The sequence below is a fragment of the Periplaneta americana genome, chromosome 16, assembly GCF_040183065.1.
Source record: "Periplaneta americana isolate PAMFEO1 chromosome 16, P.americana_PAMFEO1_priV1, whole genome shotgun sequence".
Classification (NCBI taxonomy): domain Eukaryota; kingdom Metazoa; phylum Arthropoda; class Insecta; order Blattodea; family Blattidae; genus Periplaneta; species Periplaneta americana.
In genome coordinates, this window is record NC_091132.1 from 169,701,413 (window position 1) to 169,715,825 (window position 14,413).

General features: G+C 37.2%; 1 protein-coding gene across 1 annotated transcript in view; it reads right to left on the reverse strand.

The window, feature by feature from the left end:
- Positions 1–12,977, reverse strand: part of LOC138691434 (zinc finger protein 665-like) — a 37,200-nt gene extending 24,223 nt beyond the window's left edge. Inside the window, exons 1-4 of the mRNA XM_069813361.1 lie at positions 12,760–12,977; positions 10,628–10,725; positions 6,641–6,757; positions 4,699–4,769 (exon numbers count right to left, since the gene is read on the reverse strand). Of these exons, the coding sequence (XP_069669462.1) occupies positions 4,699–4,769; positions 6,641–6,757; positions 10,628–10,720 (281 nt within the window). The 5' untranslated portion in view covers positions 10,721–10,725; positions 12,760–12,977. The remainder of the gene's footprint in view (positions 1–4,698; positions 4,770–6,640; positions 6,758–10,627; positions 10,726–12,759) is intronic.
- Positions 12,978–14,413: the final 1,436 nt, after the last annotated feature.

A 14,413-nucleotide genomic window follows, 5' to 3' on the forward strand; every position in this document is an offset into this window, starting at 1 on the left:
AGTGTCTCCGGGTGTGCACGACCAGTATCCCAGAGTTCGAGAAGCATTTCCCGCAGACGGAGCACTTGTACGGCTTCTCGCCCGTGTGGACACGCTTGTGATCCGCCAGGTTCGACGAATGCGTGAAGCACTTGTCGCATACGTCGCACCTGAACGGCTTCACGCCCGTGTGCTTTCGGAAATGCTGCATGAGACAGCTGGAGTACAAATAGCCTTTCCCGCACACGTGGCACATGAACGGCTTCTCGTGGGAGTGAGTCAGCATGTGGGCCTTCAGGCTGGACGAGAGGGAGAAGGCCTTGCCGCAGTCACTGCAGTGGAAGGCCTTGTCTTGCCTGTGTGTCTGCAGGTGGTTCTTCAGGTGGCCCGGTCGCACGAAGCACTTCCCGCACTCCTCGCACTTGAACGCCTTCACGCCCGTGTGGGCACGCAGGTGCTCCGACAGCGCCCTGGAGTGCGAGTAGCGCTTGCCACACAGATGGCACACGAAGCGCTTCTCGGCGGAGTGGCTGCGCGCGTGACTCTTCAGCAGGCTGGGCAGTGCGAAGCATTTCCCGCACGCGTCGCACTTGAACGCCTTCACGCCCGAGTGCGAGCGAACGTGATCCGAGAGCGACTTGGAGTACGGGTAACTTTTGCCACATATGTGACAGACGTACGGTTTTTCCCCCGTGTGCGCGCGCATGTGCATCTTGAGGCACCGCGACTCGAAGTAACATTTGCCGCAGGTATCGCATTTGAACCTCGGTTGGCCCGCGTGTGTGCGGAAATGCATTTTGTGACTGTGGAGAGTCGGTAACAACATTCCGCAGAAATCACACTTAAAAGAAGGTTCGTGCGTGGCACTAAGCGACTGTGACTCACAGTGGAGCTCAGGCAAGTGGGGTTCGCATCCACTGACACAGTGCTCAGTTCTCTGCGGCATTCCATTCCAGCGAGTGCTCCAAGTGCTGCAAGCAAAGCATCTCATCAGTCTGTCTTCAGACACTTAGGCCCAATTTCACCAAACTTCGTTAAAATAACGCTAACAGCATGTTAACTAACGTGTTGTTTAAAATTAAACATACTGTTAGTGTAATAGTGTTTCACCAACCATTTGAGGTACTTTGGTTAGGTAAGATAATGTTAAGAGTAATGTAACAGGAATCAAAGAAGCAGTGATTGTTTGAAAGTTTACTGAATGTGCCTTTAGTTGGTGTAGTCATTTGTTTTAGCGGAGAATTGGATTTTTTACATTACGGAAGTATTGGAGACTAAAATAATTACAACGAAAATCGAGAAAAAGAAAGTGTAAGGAGCAGTACTTTCACATCATATGGGAAATATAATTATTTCAGTAGATCTAGCAATTATATGAATGTAATTGAACTCAAACGTAGTGATGGAACTTTCATTAGGAAAAAGGAACAAGCATGGGTCTCTTTAACCCAATATTTTCAATCCCCATTTGGATGTGAAAACGCAAACTATGAAACAAATCAATGTTATGAAAATATTAAAAGAAATGCTAAGACTGGTCATGCACAAGATACAGTGGAACATTTGAAAACTGACGGTGGTGGTATCATCTCAAAGTTGATATTTGTACGAAGATTCTTTCAATTATCCAGAATAAAATAGAACCAATAGAAAATGAAAATAATTGTGATGCTGAATAAGCATTAACATTATTTTCATATATTATATATCTAACATATCTTCACACGTCATTGGTCATAATTACATATGAACTGTTAAATCAGTGAAATAAAGAAATATAGTTGTAAAAATCTGCAATTATATCTGAGTATTAATACGAAATAATAATCACAGAAATGCTTACGTTAATAAGCACATATCTTCTCTTTACTGTGGATGCTGTGCTAATATTAATATGAATCATTTTAGTATTTATAACATATCTATTCTGAATAACTAAAAATGCTGAAGTAGTGATTGCAGCTAATTGTTTTCACTGCAAATATATCTAGATATAATAATACGGGTTGTAACATATGTTCTCTGGCAGCCATGTTTCACGCTGTAACAGGACGTTAAGGATTTAACTCCGGGAGTATGCTATGTTAATTTAACAGTGGGTTTAACATGATGTTAGCAGTAACAACAGTTGATGAAACATCTCTTCCGTTAAGTTTACTGTTAAACTGTCTTAACGACATGTTAAATATTTAACAAGGGTTGGTGAAACTGGGTCTTAGAAAAGCAAATGGAATCAATTGAGCACTCGGAGGCACTCTGACTGCTGCTGCAATATTCAAGGAAATTCATGCACATTGTGACACGTACGTACTACCTAAATCCTCTCAGTTCTCAAGTCTACTTTTTTGTCCTACCTCTGTTACTCCTAGTATTTCATATATTATAAATTTATTCTTTTTAGCCTCATTTTTTATATTACAGAGAACGAATTACGCTTCTGCATTGGACTGACACCATACTTCAATCTTTTTGGTATTATATTTGCCTCTTTGTCTCATTATATGGTTCTTTTCAATATTAAACTTCGCTCTGATTGACTAGACGGTGTGACTTTTGGTGTTCCAAATAAGTACTTTAGTACGATTCTTGTCATCTCTCAGTGCAGTCCCTACCCAGAGATCCGATTGAGGGACTATTTTACCTCCGGAGTATTTTACACTGAGGGTATTATATTCCAAAATATCAAGAAAGTTACTTCATACCATGTCCATCCTCCTCCAGCCTTGACACTGAATTGCTAGCTATTGATGCTGCTCTTCAGTGTGTTACTCAAATTTATGAAAAACCTATCTGCATACTTACCGACTCCAAGGGGGCTATATTTAATATAATCAAATATGTACCAAACCTATATGCACGTAGAATTATTCCAATTCAGAAACAACTAAGTAAACTAAAAGAACTCCAAAAGGAAATAACATTTCAATGGATACCTAGTCATTGTGGTATACCGGGAAACGAGAAAGTCGATAATATTGCAAAACAGGCAACATATTTGCAACCAAGACCTCTTCAAGTGATATCTCTATCCAGTGCTTTTGCTTCAGTAAAGTCTCATTTTACAAACCTATGGATCACCAATTGGCTCTCTTCTGACAAAGGAAAAATTTTACAGTCCGTACAAAGAAACCAAATGACCTGGAAATGTACAAAAACTTGTCCAGACATGTTCAGACATTTTTAACAAGAGCCAGAACAGGTCACATTGTCACTCAATTGTACCTACACCAATTTCACATTTCTGATAATCCTACTTGTCTGTGGTGTAATAACCTGGAACACATTCTTCTATACTGTCCATCCGTAAACCACAAAAGAAGTAAATTAAAATCATCAGTACCAGCTGCAGAAGACACAGCCCTGCAGTATATATTGACTACACCCCAACTCTGGCTACTAGCAACAGGCATCTACAATGAACACCAATCAAAATACCCCTCATTTCTCGTGAAAAACAACAACTGAATAGACTACAGTGGACTGTAATGGACTTTATGTTGTCAGCAAACAGCTGGATACATTAAGAAGATTTATTGATTGATACATTATAAATGCGAAATGGAAATATAAAAATTGGAAATTTATCTTTTGAAGAGGTGGAGAAGTTCAAATATCTGGGAGCAACAGTAACAAATATAAATGATACTCGGGAGGAAATTAAACAGAGAATAAATACGGGAAATGCCTGTTATTATTCGGTTGAGAAGCTTTTATCATCCAGTCTGCTGTCAAAAAATCTGAAAGTTAGAATTTATAAAACAGTTATATTACCGGTTGTTCTGTATGGTTGTGAAACTTGGACTCTCACTTTGAGAGAGGAACATAGGTTAAGGGTGTTTGAGAATAAGGTGCTTAGGAAAATATCTGGGGCTAAGAGGGATGAAGTTACAGGAGAATGGAGAAAGTTACACATCACAGAACTACACGCATTGTATTCTTCACCTGACATAATTAGGAACATTAAATCCAGACGTTTGAGATGGGCAGGGCATGTAGCACGTATGGGCGAATCCAGAAATGCATATAGAGTGTTAGTTGGGAGGCCGGAGGGAAAAAGACCTTTAGGGAGGCCGAGACGTAGATGGGAAGATAATATTAAAATTGCTTTGAGGGAGGTGAGATATGATGATAGAGACTGGATTAATCTTGCTCAGGACAGGGATCGATGGCGGTATTATGTGAGGGCGGCAATGAACCTTCGGGTTCCTTAAAAGCCAGTAAGTACATTATAAATGCAAAGCAATTCCCGTTACTGCTGAACTGTGAGGACAAGCAACGTAACTTGCCGTCTTTGTGCTGGGTTGCCCGTTTGCTGCCGAAGGAAACATTATTATGAGACCGAGTACTGAAGCTGGTGTTCGCACTCAAGAGGTTTTAATTTGACAGCACAGTGTAACTGGCCCAGGTTCTGATCGCACTGTGGGCAGCTGCATCTACTTCGTCTTCAGCAATATGCTTTAAACAAACGTTCACGTCAAGTTCGACAGACCGAATTAACTGATTTATAACACGGTATGTAAGCACTGCACAGTAAATGTATTAAGTGCAGTTCTTCACAATATTTAATCACGCTGTTCTATAAACAATCAGTAAAAGTTTTGTTTGTCCCCTAGTGTTTTGGAATGGCGTGTTTTCTGCCAAAATGTTAGGCACATCATTGTACACTTCAACCAATACAGCCAAGCAGTAACTGAACACTTGAATAATGCAGTCACTCACCTCTCTGCCAAGTCTTCATTATCCTCCACCTTAGGCTCCTGCTTTACAGAATCCACGCCAAACGTCTCTTCCTGAAAGTTATAATTTAAGTCAGATGAATTATGGAGGCAGATTGAAAAGCCAGCAACATTGAAATAAATTAATGTAATTAACTAGCAAAACTTTAGGTGTGTGAAGACTGACGTACATCCAGTTGTGCTGAGCTGTAGATATGCACTCTTCCTATCTTTACGCTACGAGCATAATTTTCAGATATTATAACTGAATCGCTCAGTGTTGAAAGGAACTAAGTCCACATTTTTGTCAATTTCACTTTTTTATCGATTTGTAATGTAGAAAGCAAGCTGCTCCTGTTGGTGTTGGAACGAACGTATTACTCATATTCCTTGTACTTTATTTGAGTCATTCGGTGTTGAAAGGAACTAACTCCTGTAAATAGTGCTTTTCAACAGGAACGACGAAGATTCCAGGTTGGCGGCCCTGTGCTAACAGTGTATTCTGCCTCCAATATTTCGCGGGTTTTATGAGTCTGCAGAGACTGATTGTTGATTACTACTTGTTTGTCGAATTAAATGTTCAGATTTGATTATTCTGTACTTGATAACAGTATCAGATAATGGAAGACGGAATACAAGAGAAATTGTAATCTTATTAGCCTATTACAGAAAGTCTATCCTGAAGGACGAGTTTCAATCAAAACAAGCAAACTAGGAGAGGTGAGGAAAGTGTATCGTTATGTTACTACATCAGGAGATAACAAAGATTTCTATGATGAAATATTGCAGTGGCCAATGGAACAAAAGAAAACCTACTTTATTGGAAACAGTAATTATTTGTATTGTTGCTCTGTATTTACCCAATAATAATAATATATTGGTTAATTCAATCAAATAGTATGGATATTTTAAAAACGTTGTTTTGTTTTCTGAGTTATTCTCAGTACAAAGTTGTATGATTACTGTAAATATTCTTTGTATTTTGTGAAAATAATGTATGTTATACTACACCATGCAAGTAACATGTTTCATAGTTCATTTTTTTTCCTTAAGACATGCATTACAGGTGATTTAATAAATTCCCAATTTGTTTTATAGGCCAAAATATGTTTACATTTTTATAAATAGAGCATTTCCATGTTGAAATGAACTAAGTCCAATGACGTGTTCTCTAGATTAGAAAGATACTAATGACTGTGCTAATATTTTTATGAGTCTAAACTAATTCTGTATGCCTATATTTTATGTGCACAATATGTTTTGGTTTAATCTTCGCTAGATTACTCACAAAACAGTTTTTTTCGATTATTTCAAAACTTTAAAAAGTGGACTTGGTTCCTTTCAACAGTAACCGATCAGAATGCTGAAAGAGACATTACGAACTTCAAACTAAACAAAACTATCGAGTAAACTTAACAAACTGCTCCCATTTCAAACAAAGTCAGAATGCTTTAGGGCTCACACCAAATTCTCGCATGTTAAAGTTGACATGAAATTATAAGACTGCAAATATTACTAACCCTTACTAATGTGGTAGATAAGCTTACACGATTTAGTATTGCTGAATACTGCTGTAGTACAAACATCCATTGTTCTGTCTTTAATCAGAATCTGTCAACCTGATAAACAATCAATATGCTGCTCATCCAGGTTTCGGTTTTTTGCGTTAAACATCAAACCACAATTAAAGTCATAAAGTATGGCATATTGCCAGTTATCAAACCCACTTGAGGTATGTGGAAATAAAGTGGAAGAATTGGACCGAGATTTGTGTCGTTCCTGGATAGCTCAGTGGTAGAGCATTGGCGCATTAGCCAAAGGTCCTTGGTTCAATACCCGGTCCCAGATCAATTTTTTCCTTTAACATTATTCAATTAATATGCTGGTTGCGGCAACACAAATAGGAGAACGGACGTCACTACAACCAATAATAGTTCTTCACTTACCACGGACTCACACTTCACCATGACAGGCTCTTCAATCACTATGGATTCACACTTCACCAATACAGGCTCTTCAAGTTTCACTTCCTGTTTGAGATCACAGGTGGGGTCCTTGCTGTCCTGCAGAACACACAAGCATCATGAAGTTGTACTTCGCAATTCATTTGTCAGTCCCTAATGGTAACACTTGGCTACTGCAGTCAGCTATGCTTCACAATGAAACCCATAAGTAATCAGGTGCCGTCTGGAAAGAGGAAAAGCTCCAAAAATGATTGGGTGCATGCCAGGCCATAAGTGAGTTTTAGGCAATGAGAAAGGAAGGAAGGGATCTGCTGAAACATTTACTGGGCCTCAGTCAGTATTTGGTATTCCTATATCGTTTTTCTTATTATTTTATTGGGTTATTTTACGACGCTGTATCAACATCTAGGTTATTAAACGTCTGAATGAAATGAAGGTGATAACGCTGGTGAAATGAGTCCGGGGTCCAGCACCGAAAGTTACCCAGCATTTGCTCAGATTGGGTTGAGGGAAAACCCCAGAAAAAACCTCAACCAGGTAACTTGCCCCGACCGGGATTCGAGCCCGGGTCACCTGGTTCGCGGCCAGACGCGCTGACCGTTACTCCACGGTATTCCTATATCCATGGAACGTAAATCCATTGGTAAGTGGATTAAACATAACCACCATCAGCAATGGATGCATGTGGAAGCAGAGCACCACAGTAAAATGCTGATCAAGAAATCCATTTTATCACCTACAGCAGATCTTCTAACACCCCAACAGATAACTGCAGCAGGACTGCTAGCAGGTTATTGTTGTCTGCACACAATGGGAAATGGAACCTGAGGATTTCGTTAAAAAAAGAAAAAAAAAGAATGAAACAGCCTCTCATGTAAGACTAATCATCAAATATGAAGTAGGCCTATGAGTCAAGAAGAGGTGTGAACCCTGAACATTATTACAATTAATAACCCAGAGGACTATCTTCCCCAAAGAAATGTCATGAACAGAGTCTTTAACCTAGTACAGTGAATACAGGTGTTCAACTGGAACCAATAAAGGTAAGAAATAATATAACAGATCTTGAAGGCTTCAGTATTAGGAATTATCACCCAATCATATTTCAAACACATCCAATCTAAACTGATGTAATCTAGTATCTAGTACAAAAAACGATTGCGATATGCCTATTTCCAATACATTTAACTTTGTAAAAAATTAATTCGGTACACTTATACAATAAAATTGACCAAGACAACGAAAACAATTCAGAATGCCTTTCATTTGAAATGCACAGAAGCATGGTTAATCTGATGTAAATCAACAATATTAATGAAACTACGTGACCTTGCCTGGTGGTAGGCTATAAGCATTCACTGTGCTTTTCTTAGCATTTAACAAATGGTGGCTCTTGCTTGCAAAGGGCCTTCTTCGCCTGCTGTTGTTACTAGCCACACACAAACACAGCCTGCGGGACAAACTCAACCAATTGCCTTAATTTATAGCTAACAATACAATAGAGCACTCAAAAGAAACATGACACTCCAGCTGCCCAAGAAGAAGAAATAAACAAGAAACACCCAGAGCCCGAATGGTTAAGCATATGTACTTAGTTACAAATGGCTTTTAAGGAACCCGGAGGTTCATTACCACCCACACATAAGCCCGCCATTGGTCCCTATCCTGAGCAAGATTTTATTTTAGTACGTTATTTTACGACGTTGTATCAACATCTAGGTTATTTAACGTCTGAATGATATGAAGGTGATAATGCCGGTGAAATGAGTCCGGGGTCAAGCACCGAAAGTTACCCAGCATTTGCTCATATTGGGTTGAGGGAAAACCCCGGAAAAAACCTCAACCAGGTAACTTGCCCCGACCGGGAATCGAACCCGGGCCACCTGGTTTCGCGGCCAGACGCGCTGACCGTTACTCCACAGGTGTGGACTGAGCAAGATTAATCCACTCTCTACCATCATATCCCACCTCCCTCAAATCCATTTTAATATTATCCTCCCGTCTATTATTTATTTCACTTTTAACCAAAAAATATACAAACAGAATAATGGCTTGGCAATAGGATCCGGTATAACAACAGAAATTTTCCTACAAGACATTGGAGAGAAATAAATTCAAAATTTAATAGATAAACATGATATAACATATTACCGTAGATACCATCATAATATACAATGGCAAAACAAATAGAGATTCCATTGTACATGAGTTTAATCACGGTACATATTAAATTAAAATTTACAGCTGAGTTAGAATTAAATAACTCCATACCTTTTTAGATGAGAGAGAAAAAAAAATTGCTTTTCTCTCACGAAAGAATGGATTTCTTCAATTAAAAAGTTTGCTTTCAAACTACCTTTTTCAGCTCCTTCTTTTACTTTTGTGAGACAAACAAACGAAAGAAAATATGATGAAGGAACAAACAGCCAAACCCGCACTGTCATTATGTAGAACTTCCTAACACACTCACGCTGCTCGTCGTTATCAGGGTTCTAGGCATTCATCCGGAATTTAACGTGAACCATGACTGAATTTCATCCATAACAATCCTACAATAAAGCCCGCATCTGGCAAAGACATCTTGACATTTTAATAGACCACACATCACTTTAGAAATATAAATTTTATAACATTCATTAGTACAATGATAGAGGAACAGCTATCGAAGGAAATGAAGACAAAATGATGGCAGGGAAAATTCCTAGAATCCCAAAAATTTCATGCAAGATTTAAGTGGTTGGTGGTTGTGTGATTTCAAATACTCTAGTCACTGCTTGTTGAGAAACATCTTAGCATAATCATTAAACAAAGAACTTTAACTGTTGTTGAATATCGTAACCAGTCCAAGAAAACAAATGCAGCATTCCTGCTCTAGCCACTAGTGATGTCTTGAATGTAATACATACAAATACCTTACTATAATAATACCGGACAGCTGTATACTAGCAGCATTGGCGTGAGTGCGAAATATCGCGGACCTGACATCTAGCGGAGCGGGATGGAATTACGTCCACATATACAAATATTAGCATTGCGAGATTCGGACTATTGTTTAAAACGTGACTTACTTATGTGGAATTATATATGAAACACTTAAGAAATGTTGAATAATATTTAATGTAAAATTATTAAATTATATCAAAGCTGCATATTATGAGAAATATTGCATATTTCATATTACTTTCCGTAATTAATTGTTACATATTTTTTCTTTGGTTTACCGAGACAAAATCAATCTGATATTAGGAATGAATTTACAGTAATGTTTTATATACCCATTGCTGACAACTGCAAAGATAAAATTGATAGTAATCTGATGCTTGTAATAATCAGTAAAGGCATGTGGACAACAATAAAACTTAATTTGATAAAACCTTAAAATCCAATACATTTTAACTTCTATTCATTTATTAGGTCTAAATAAAAAAGCTAATTTGTATTTTTCTATCAACACAAAGACGAAGGAATTAGACGTACTAAAGAATGTTGTTGACTTACGTTTTATGAACTGTCGGAAATCGAAAGTGCGATTTGGAGCAATTTGTAATGCTGCAATTGTAGGAATTATAAACAGCACATATACACCCTGACATTTTAACACAGCACTAATTAATAAAACTATTAACTAGCCCAGCAACAATATACATCGCAGTTGATTACAGCTTGTTTCGAGAGTATCTCTACACCGGCAGGTAGGTAGCAGCACCAGAGTCGTTCGCACGCAAAACTGCTAGCTGTCCGTTATTATCATAGTAAGTTATTTGATACATACACGGTGATATTGAAACTTCAATTGTTTTTCAGTAACGATATGTTGCTGGTTGCTAAGCAGCAAGATGCGTGTAGTGTGTTACAGAAATCGTATCTGACATTCTTCCTGAACAGGGATCCATTTAAACATTCATCGTTACATTAATGAAACAAGTTTATAAAATGAGGGACTTCCCGAAAGGTTCTGTTCTCACTTACATCTGGTGGAAGATCTGCCCCCTCTATAACAGCGCCATCACTAGATTCTACAGCCAATGGGTCGACCTCGAGCTCTGTCTTGACCACATCCATTGCAACTGAAAGATTAATGTCAGAAATTCTGCAATTCGATTAATGTAATAATGATAATGGTGGTGGTGATAATTATTTGACAAAGAACAAGTAGGCATACATATGCAACAGACATCGCCAAATGTTATGTACTAATAATTACATTCATTAAAATCACATTTCCAGGTCATTAGAAGCAAAATCTGTATTGAAGACATGATCATAAACAGGTTAACTAATTCAATTATGTGTGTGAGGCCAATGCCTAGGCGTTTGGTAACGAAGCCATTAGGCTATTCTTCTTGCACTCCAAGTTTCTGAGTGACATATCAAGGGAACCGGGACCGTGTAATATGCTCAAAATTTCAGTTTCTGGTTTTTTATTCATTTATATTCCGTGAAAAATCCTCTTTCCAATAGTATATCATTTATTGTTGTTGTTTAGACAGGTCTGAACCTCATAAGTGATACCAATAAGGCACCACTTATGAGGCAAGTAGGCCAGGAGATGAGATAGGATGCCCAGTTCATATTGATCAACTTATAATATAACTATGTCACGTTTTATTCAAATAAAATAAAAAAAATAAAACACTGAGAACTGAAAGACAGTGACATTGAACTTAAAACACTACATTGGCATCAATTACGAAATATGTAATTTATACTCTAGCTTATCAAAACTTAAAAAAAAAAACGTAGCAACATTAAAAACATTTGAACAATCCAACAAATAATGTTATAGGCCTATTACGCAATTTCACAGTTTTTATTACAAAAAAAAAAAAATAAACAAACCATCATTGTCATCAAAACACGTTGTTTTACTTCTTGCTCCAAACAATTTCCCTAAGAATTTCTTTGTAACGTCTTGTCCCCCACTTTTCATTCCTTTCCTAAACGTATAATTTGGTCAAATACTTCGTTGTAGGCTGGTAATGATGCTTTAATATGGACACCTGTTTCTAAAATAATGAATTCATAGCTGTGGTAGGAGTTAGAAGCTGGTAACCGCATTTGCTAAGGTTTGAATATCCTTTCCTACAGTCTAAAATTAGGATCTACTGTAGTTTTGGGATGAATTAAATTTTCAATCACTTTGATAAGTGTTTTATCACTTCTGTGATGTACTGCTACTAAAAAGCACCTCCTCAAAAAACCCACTGCTCTTCCACGAAATGTCTCCTATTATATTTCATACGGCCAAAACTGCTTTCGTCTATCCTACGATCTCCAACTTTTCGCAATGTACCAGTACTTCATTCCCACAACCTCATCGATAAATTGCCTGCAGTCCGTAATAGTGTGATCGCCAAAGAAATATTCCTTTCAAATTTGTGCATTACTAGCCCTAACAATATCATAATTTAACAACTTCACTTCTTGCACTGTTAATTTGCCCAGAGTGAACCATGACCCAAATCTTATCGGTTTCGTTTTCCCACACTACCTCATTGTTTAACTTGTATTTTCTGATGACATCTCCACATGAATCCACCTAATTTACTTTTACATTTCTTTACTCATCTCACAATTTACATATTTCGCAAAACATATCATTCGTAAATAAAACACTATCACAAAAAAAAAACCGCAGAACATAACATGTGTAGGCCTATGCACATGGATAAGGGAACTAAGAAGTTTCTATTTATAATTCCATTCGTAACCTAACATTTTAAACTAAACAAGAATTTGTTCCACTCCTTTTTTATATTTAACTACAAATAGCATTCGCAATTGCCGCCATGATTAGGATCAAATTAATTCACAATACTTATACTACTTCATTGGCAACATAATGAAAGCAATAAGCGTACGTATCCAATATTTCATTAATCGAATCACTATTTCCGTTGATTTTTTTTTCCGGGTTTGTCTATTTTTACACTCGGGTTGGTCCTATATTGCACCTGCTCCACGAAAGCTTTCTCTTCTGTATTCACAATGCAGATACGAAAACGAAACAGTGTACCAGAAAATTTGCAATGCAATGACCTTTACTCTTCTAAATTCATGCAAACTTTCACCCATAAACATACCTTATGTAACTTAATTACCTTATGCAAGACTTGTGTCCATTTATTCTATTATAAACGGTTGTCTCAAAGCAAGCTATATGGATAGTTTACTCAAAGCGGTGGTTAAAAATACATTTCACTGCAGAATATTATCATAGTTGCCGTGATCAATAATTTTTTTTTTCTATTATTTCCATAATTTTGATGCAGGATTAGAAACAAAATGTAGGCTACCATGTAGTCAAAAGAATTTGATTACTTTGAATAATCTTTATCCTACTAAATTTCAAACATTGGAACAATCTCAATCAAACCGGTAGTCCACCATGCCTCACATGCATAATAAATATTTAGCATGATTTCTATGCTAAAAGTTGTGTTAAGATCTAATCAACAGAAAGTATCAGACGCCATACCATTTCTAAATCAGAATATCTCAACCAAAAAATAATTGGACCTACTGAACGAATCGGACACATTTCCGAACTATAGAAATAGCAAAAACAAGAATTTAAATTAAGAATATTATTAGAATTTTGGCACATTAGAAACGTACAGTCAGAAGCAAATTTTATTACCAACATATCACACACTGCAATTAGGATTTCAATAATTCCACGTGAACAAACACTACATTATAATCACATCTAAATCTTTGTCATCTGTTGGAGTGTATAGCACGGAACAACATTGTATCTTCCAGAACTAAATCACAGAATTCATTACAGGAACAACTCAAATAACATTTGTTTTATTATTATCTGTTTGAGAATTTGTTTTTTATTGAGATTTCTCAACAGTCCACATATTATTCATTACTGAGAAAGCTCTCTCACTGGGTGCATTTGTGGCTGGAAGGCTCAAACTGAACTCTACAATATCAAGTAACAGCAAAATGAGAATTAATTTTTCTTGAAAATATTAAATTTGAATAATTCAACCCATCTTAAATATACACTCATTTGCGCAGTGTTCCAACCTTTAGCCTTTTGAAGAGTGACCGATACATTTGAAATTTCATAAAAGAAATATGAATCATTTAGTTGTTTTCTTGAACATTTGTTGAGAAAGTTATTTAAGCTATTTTGCACTCTGTCTCAATAAATACTGAATTCATTCTCACCCAATCCAAAACACCCATTTCAGTACACAGAGAAGACCACTGCATAATATCGATGGGTCATCGGCAGAACATCTTAAGTGCCACATTTTCAAAAATGTGTTTATCTAGCTAAAGGAAAGGCAAAACCATGACGCACAGCCTGGCAAAAGAGCATAAGCAAGTCTCTATAAACTATGAGAAAAAAAAAAAAAAAAAAAAGGAATACATTTTACTTCAACCATTTAAGAATTATTTTAGGACTAACATATCGTCTTAAGATACAAATACAATTCTGAAAGATGAGACACTTTGTCTCATTGTTAAAAGAATGAAAACTTTTCTGCAGAAAAATATCCCTCTTTTGTCTTGTTTCGAAAATGATCTGGCTTTGAACCCAATCGAGAATTTGTAGAAATTGATGACAAAACAAGTGCCTAAACAGTTATTATTACCAGAGTCATTGAGAGTATGCCACGCAGATTTGAGGATCTCATAAAGAAAAAGGGGGGGCCTGTGCTATTAACATTGCAGGATATCGTGTAAACGGCCGATCAACCAAGACAAGTGACATACGTGCGCATAGGATGCGTT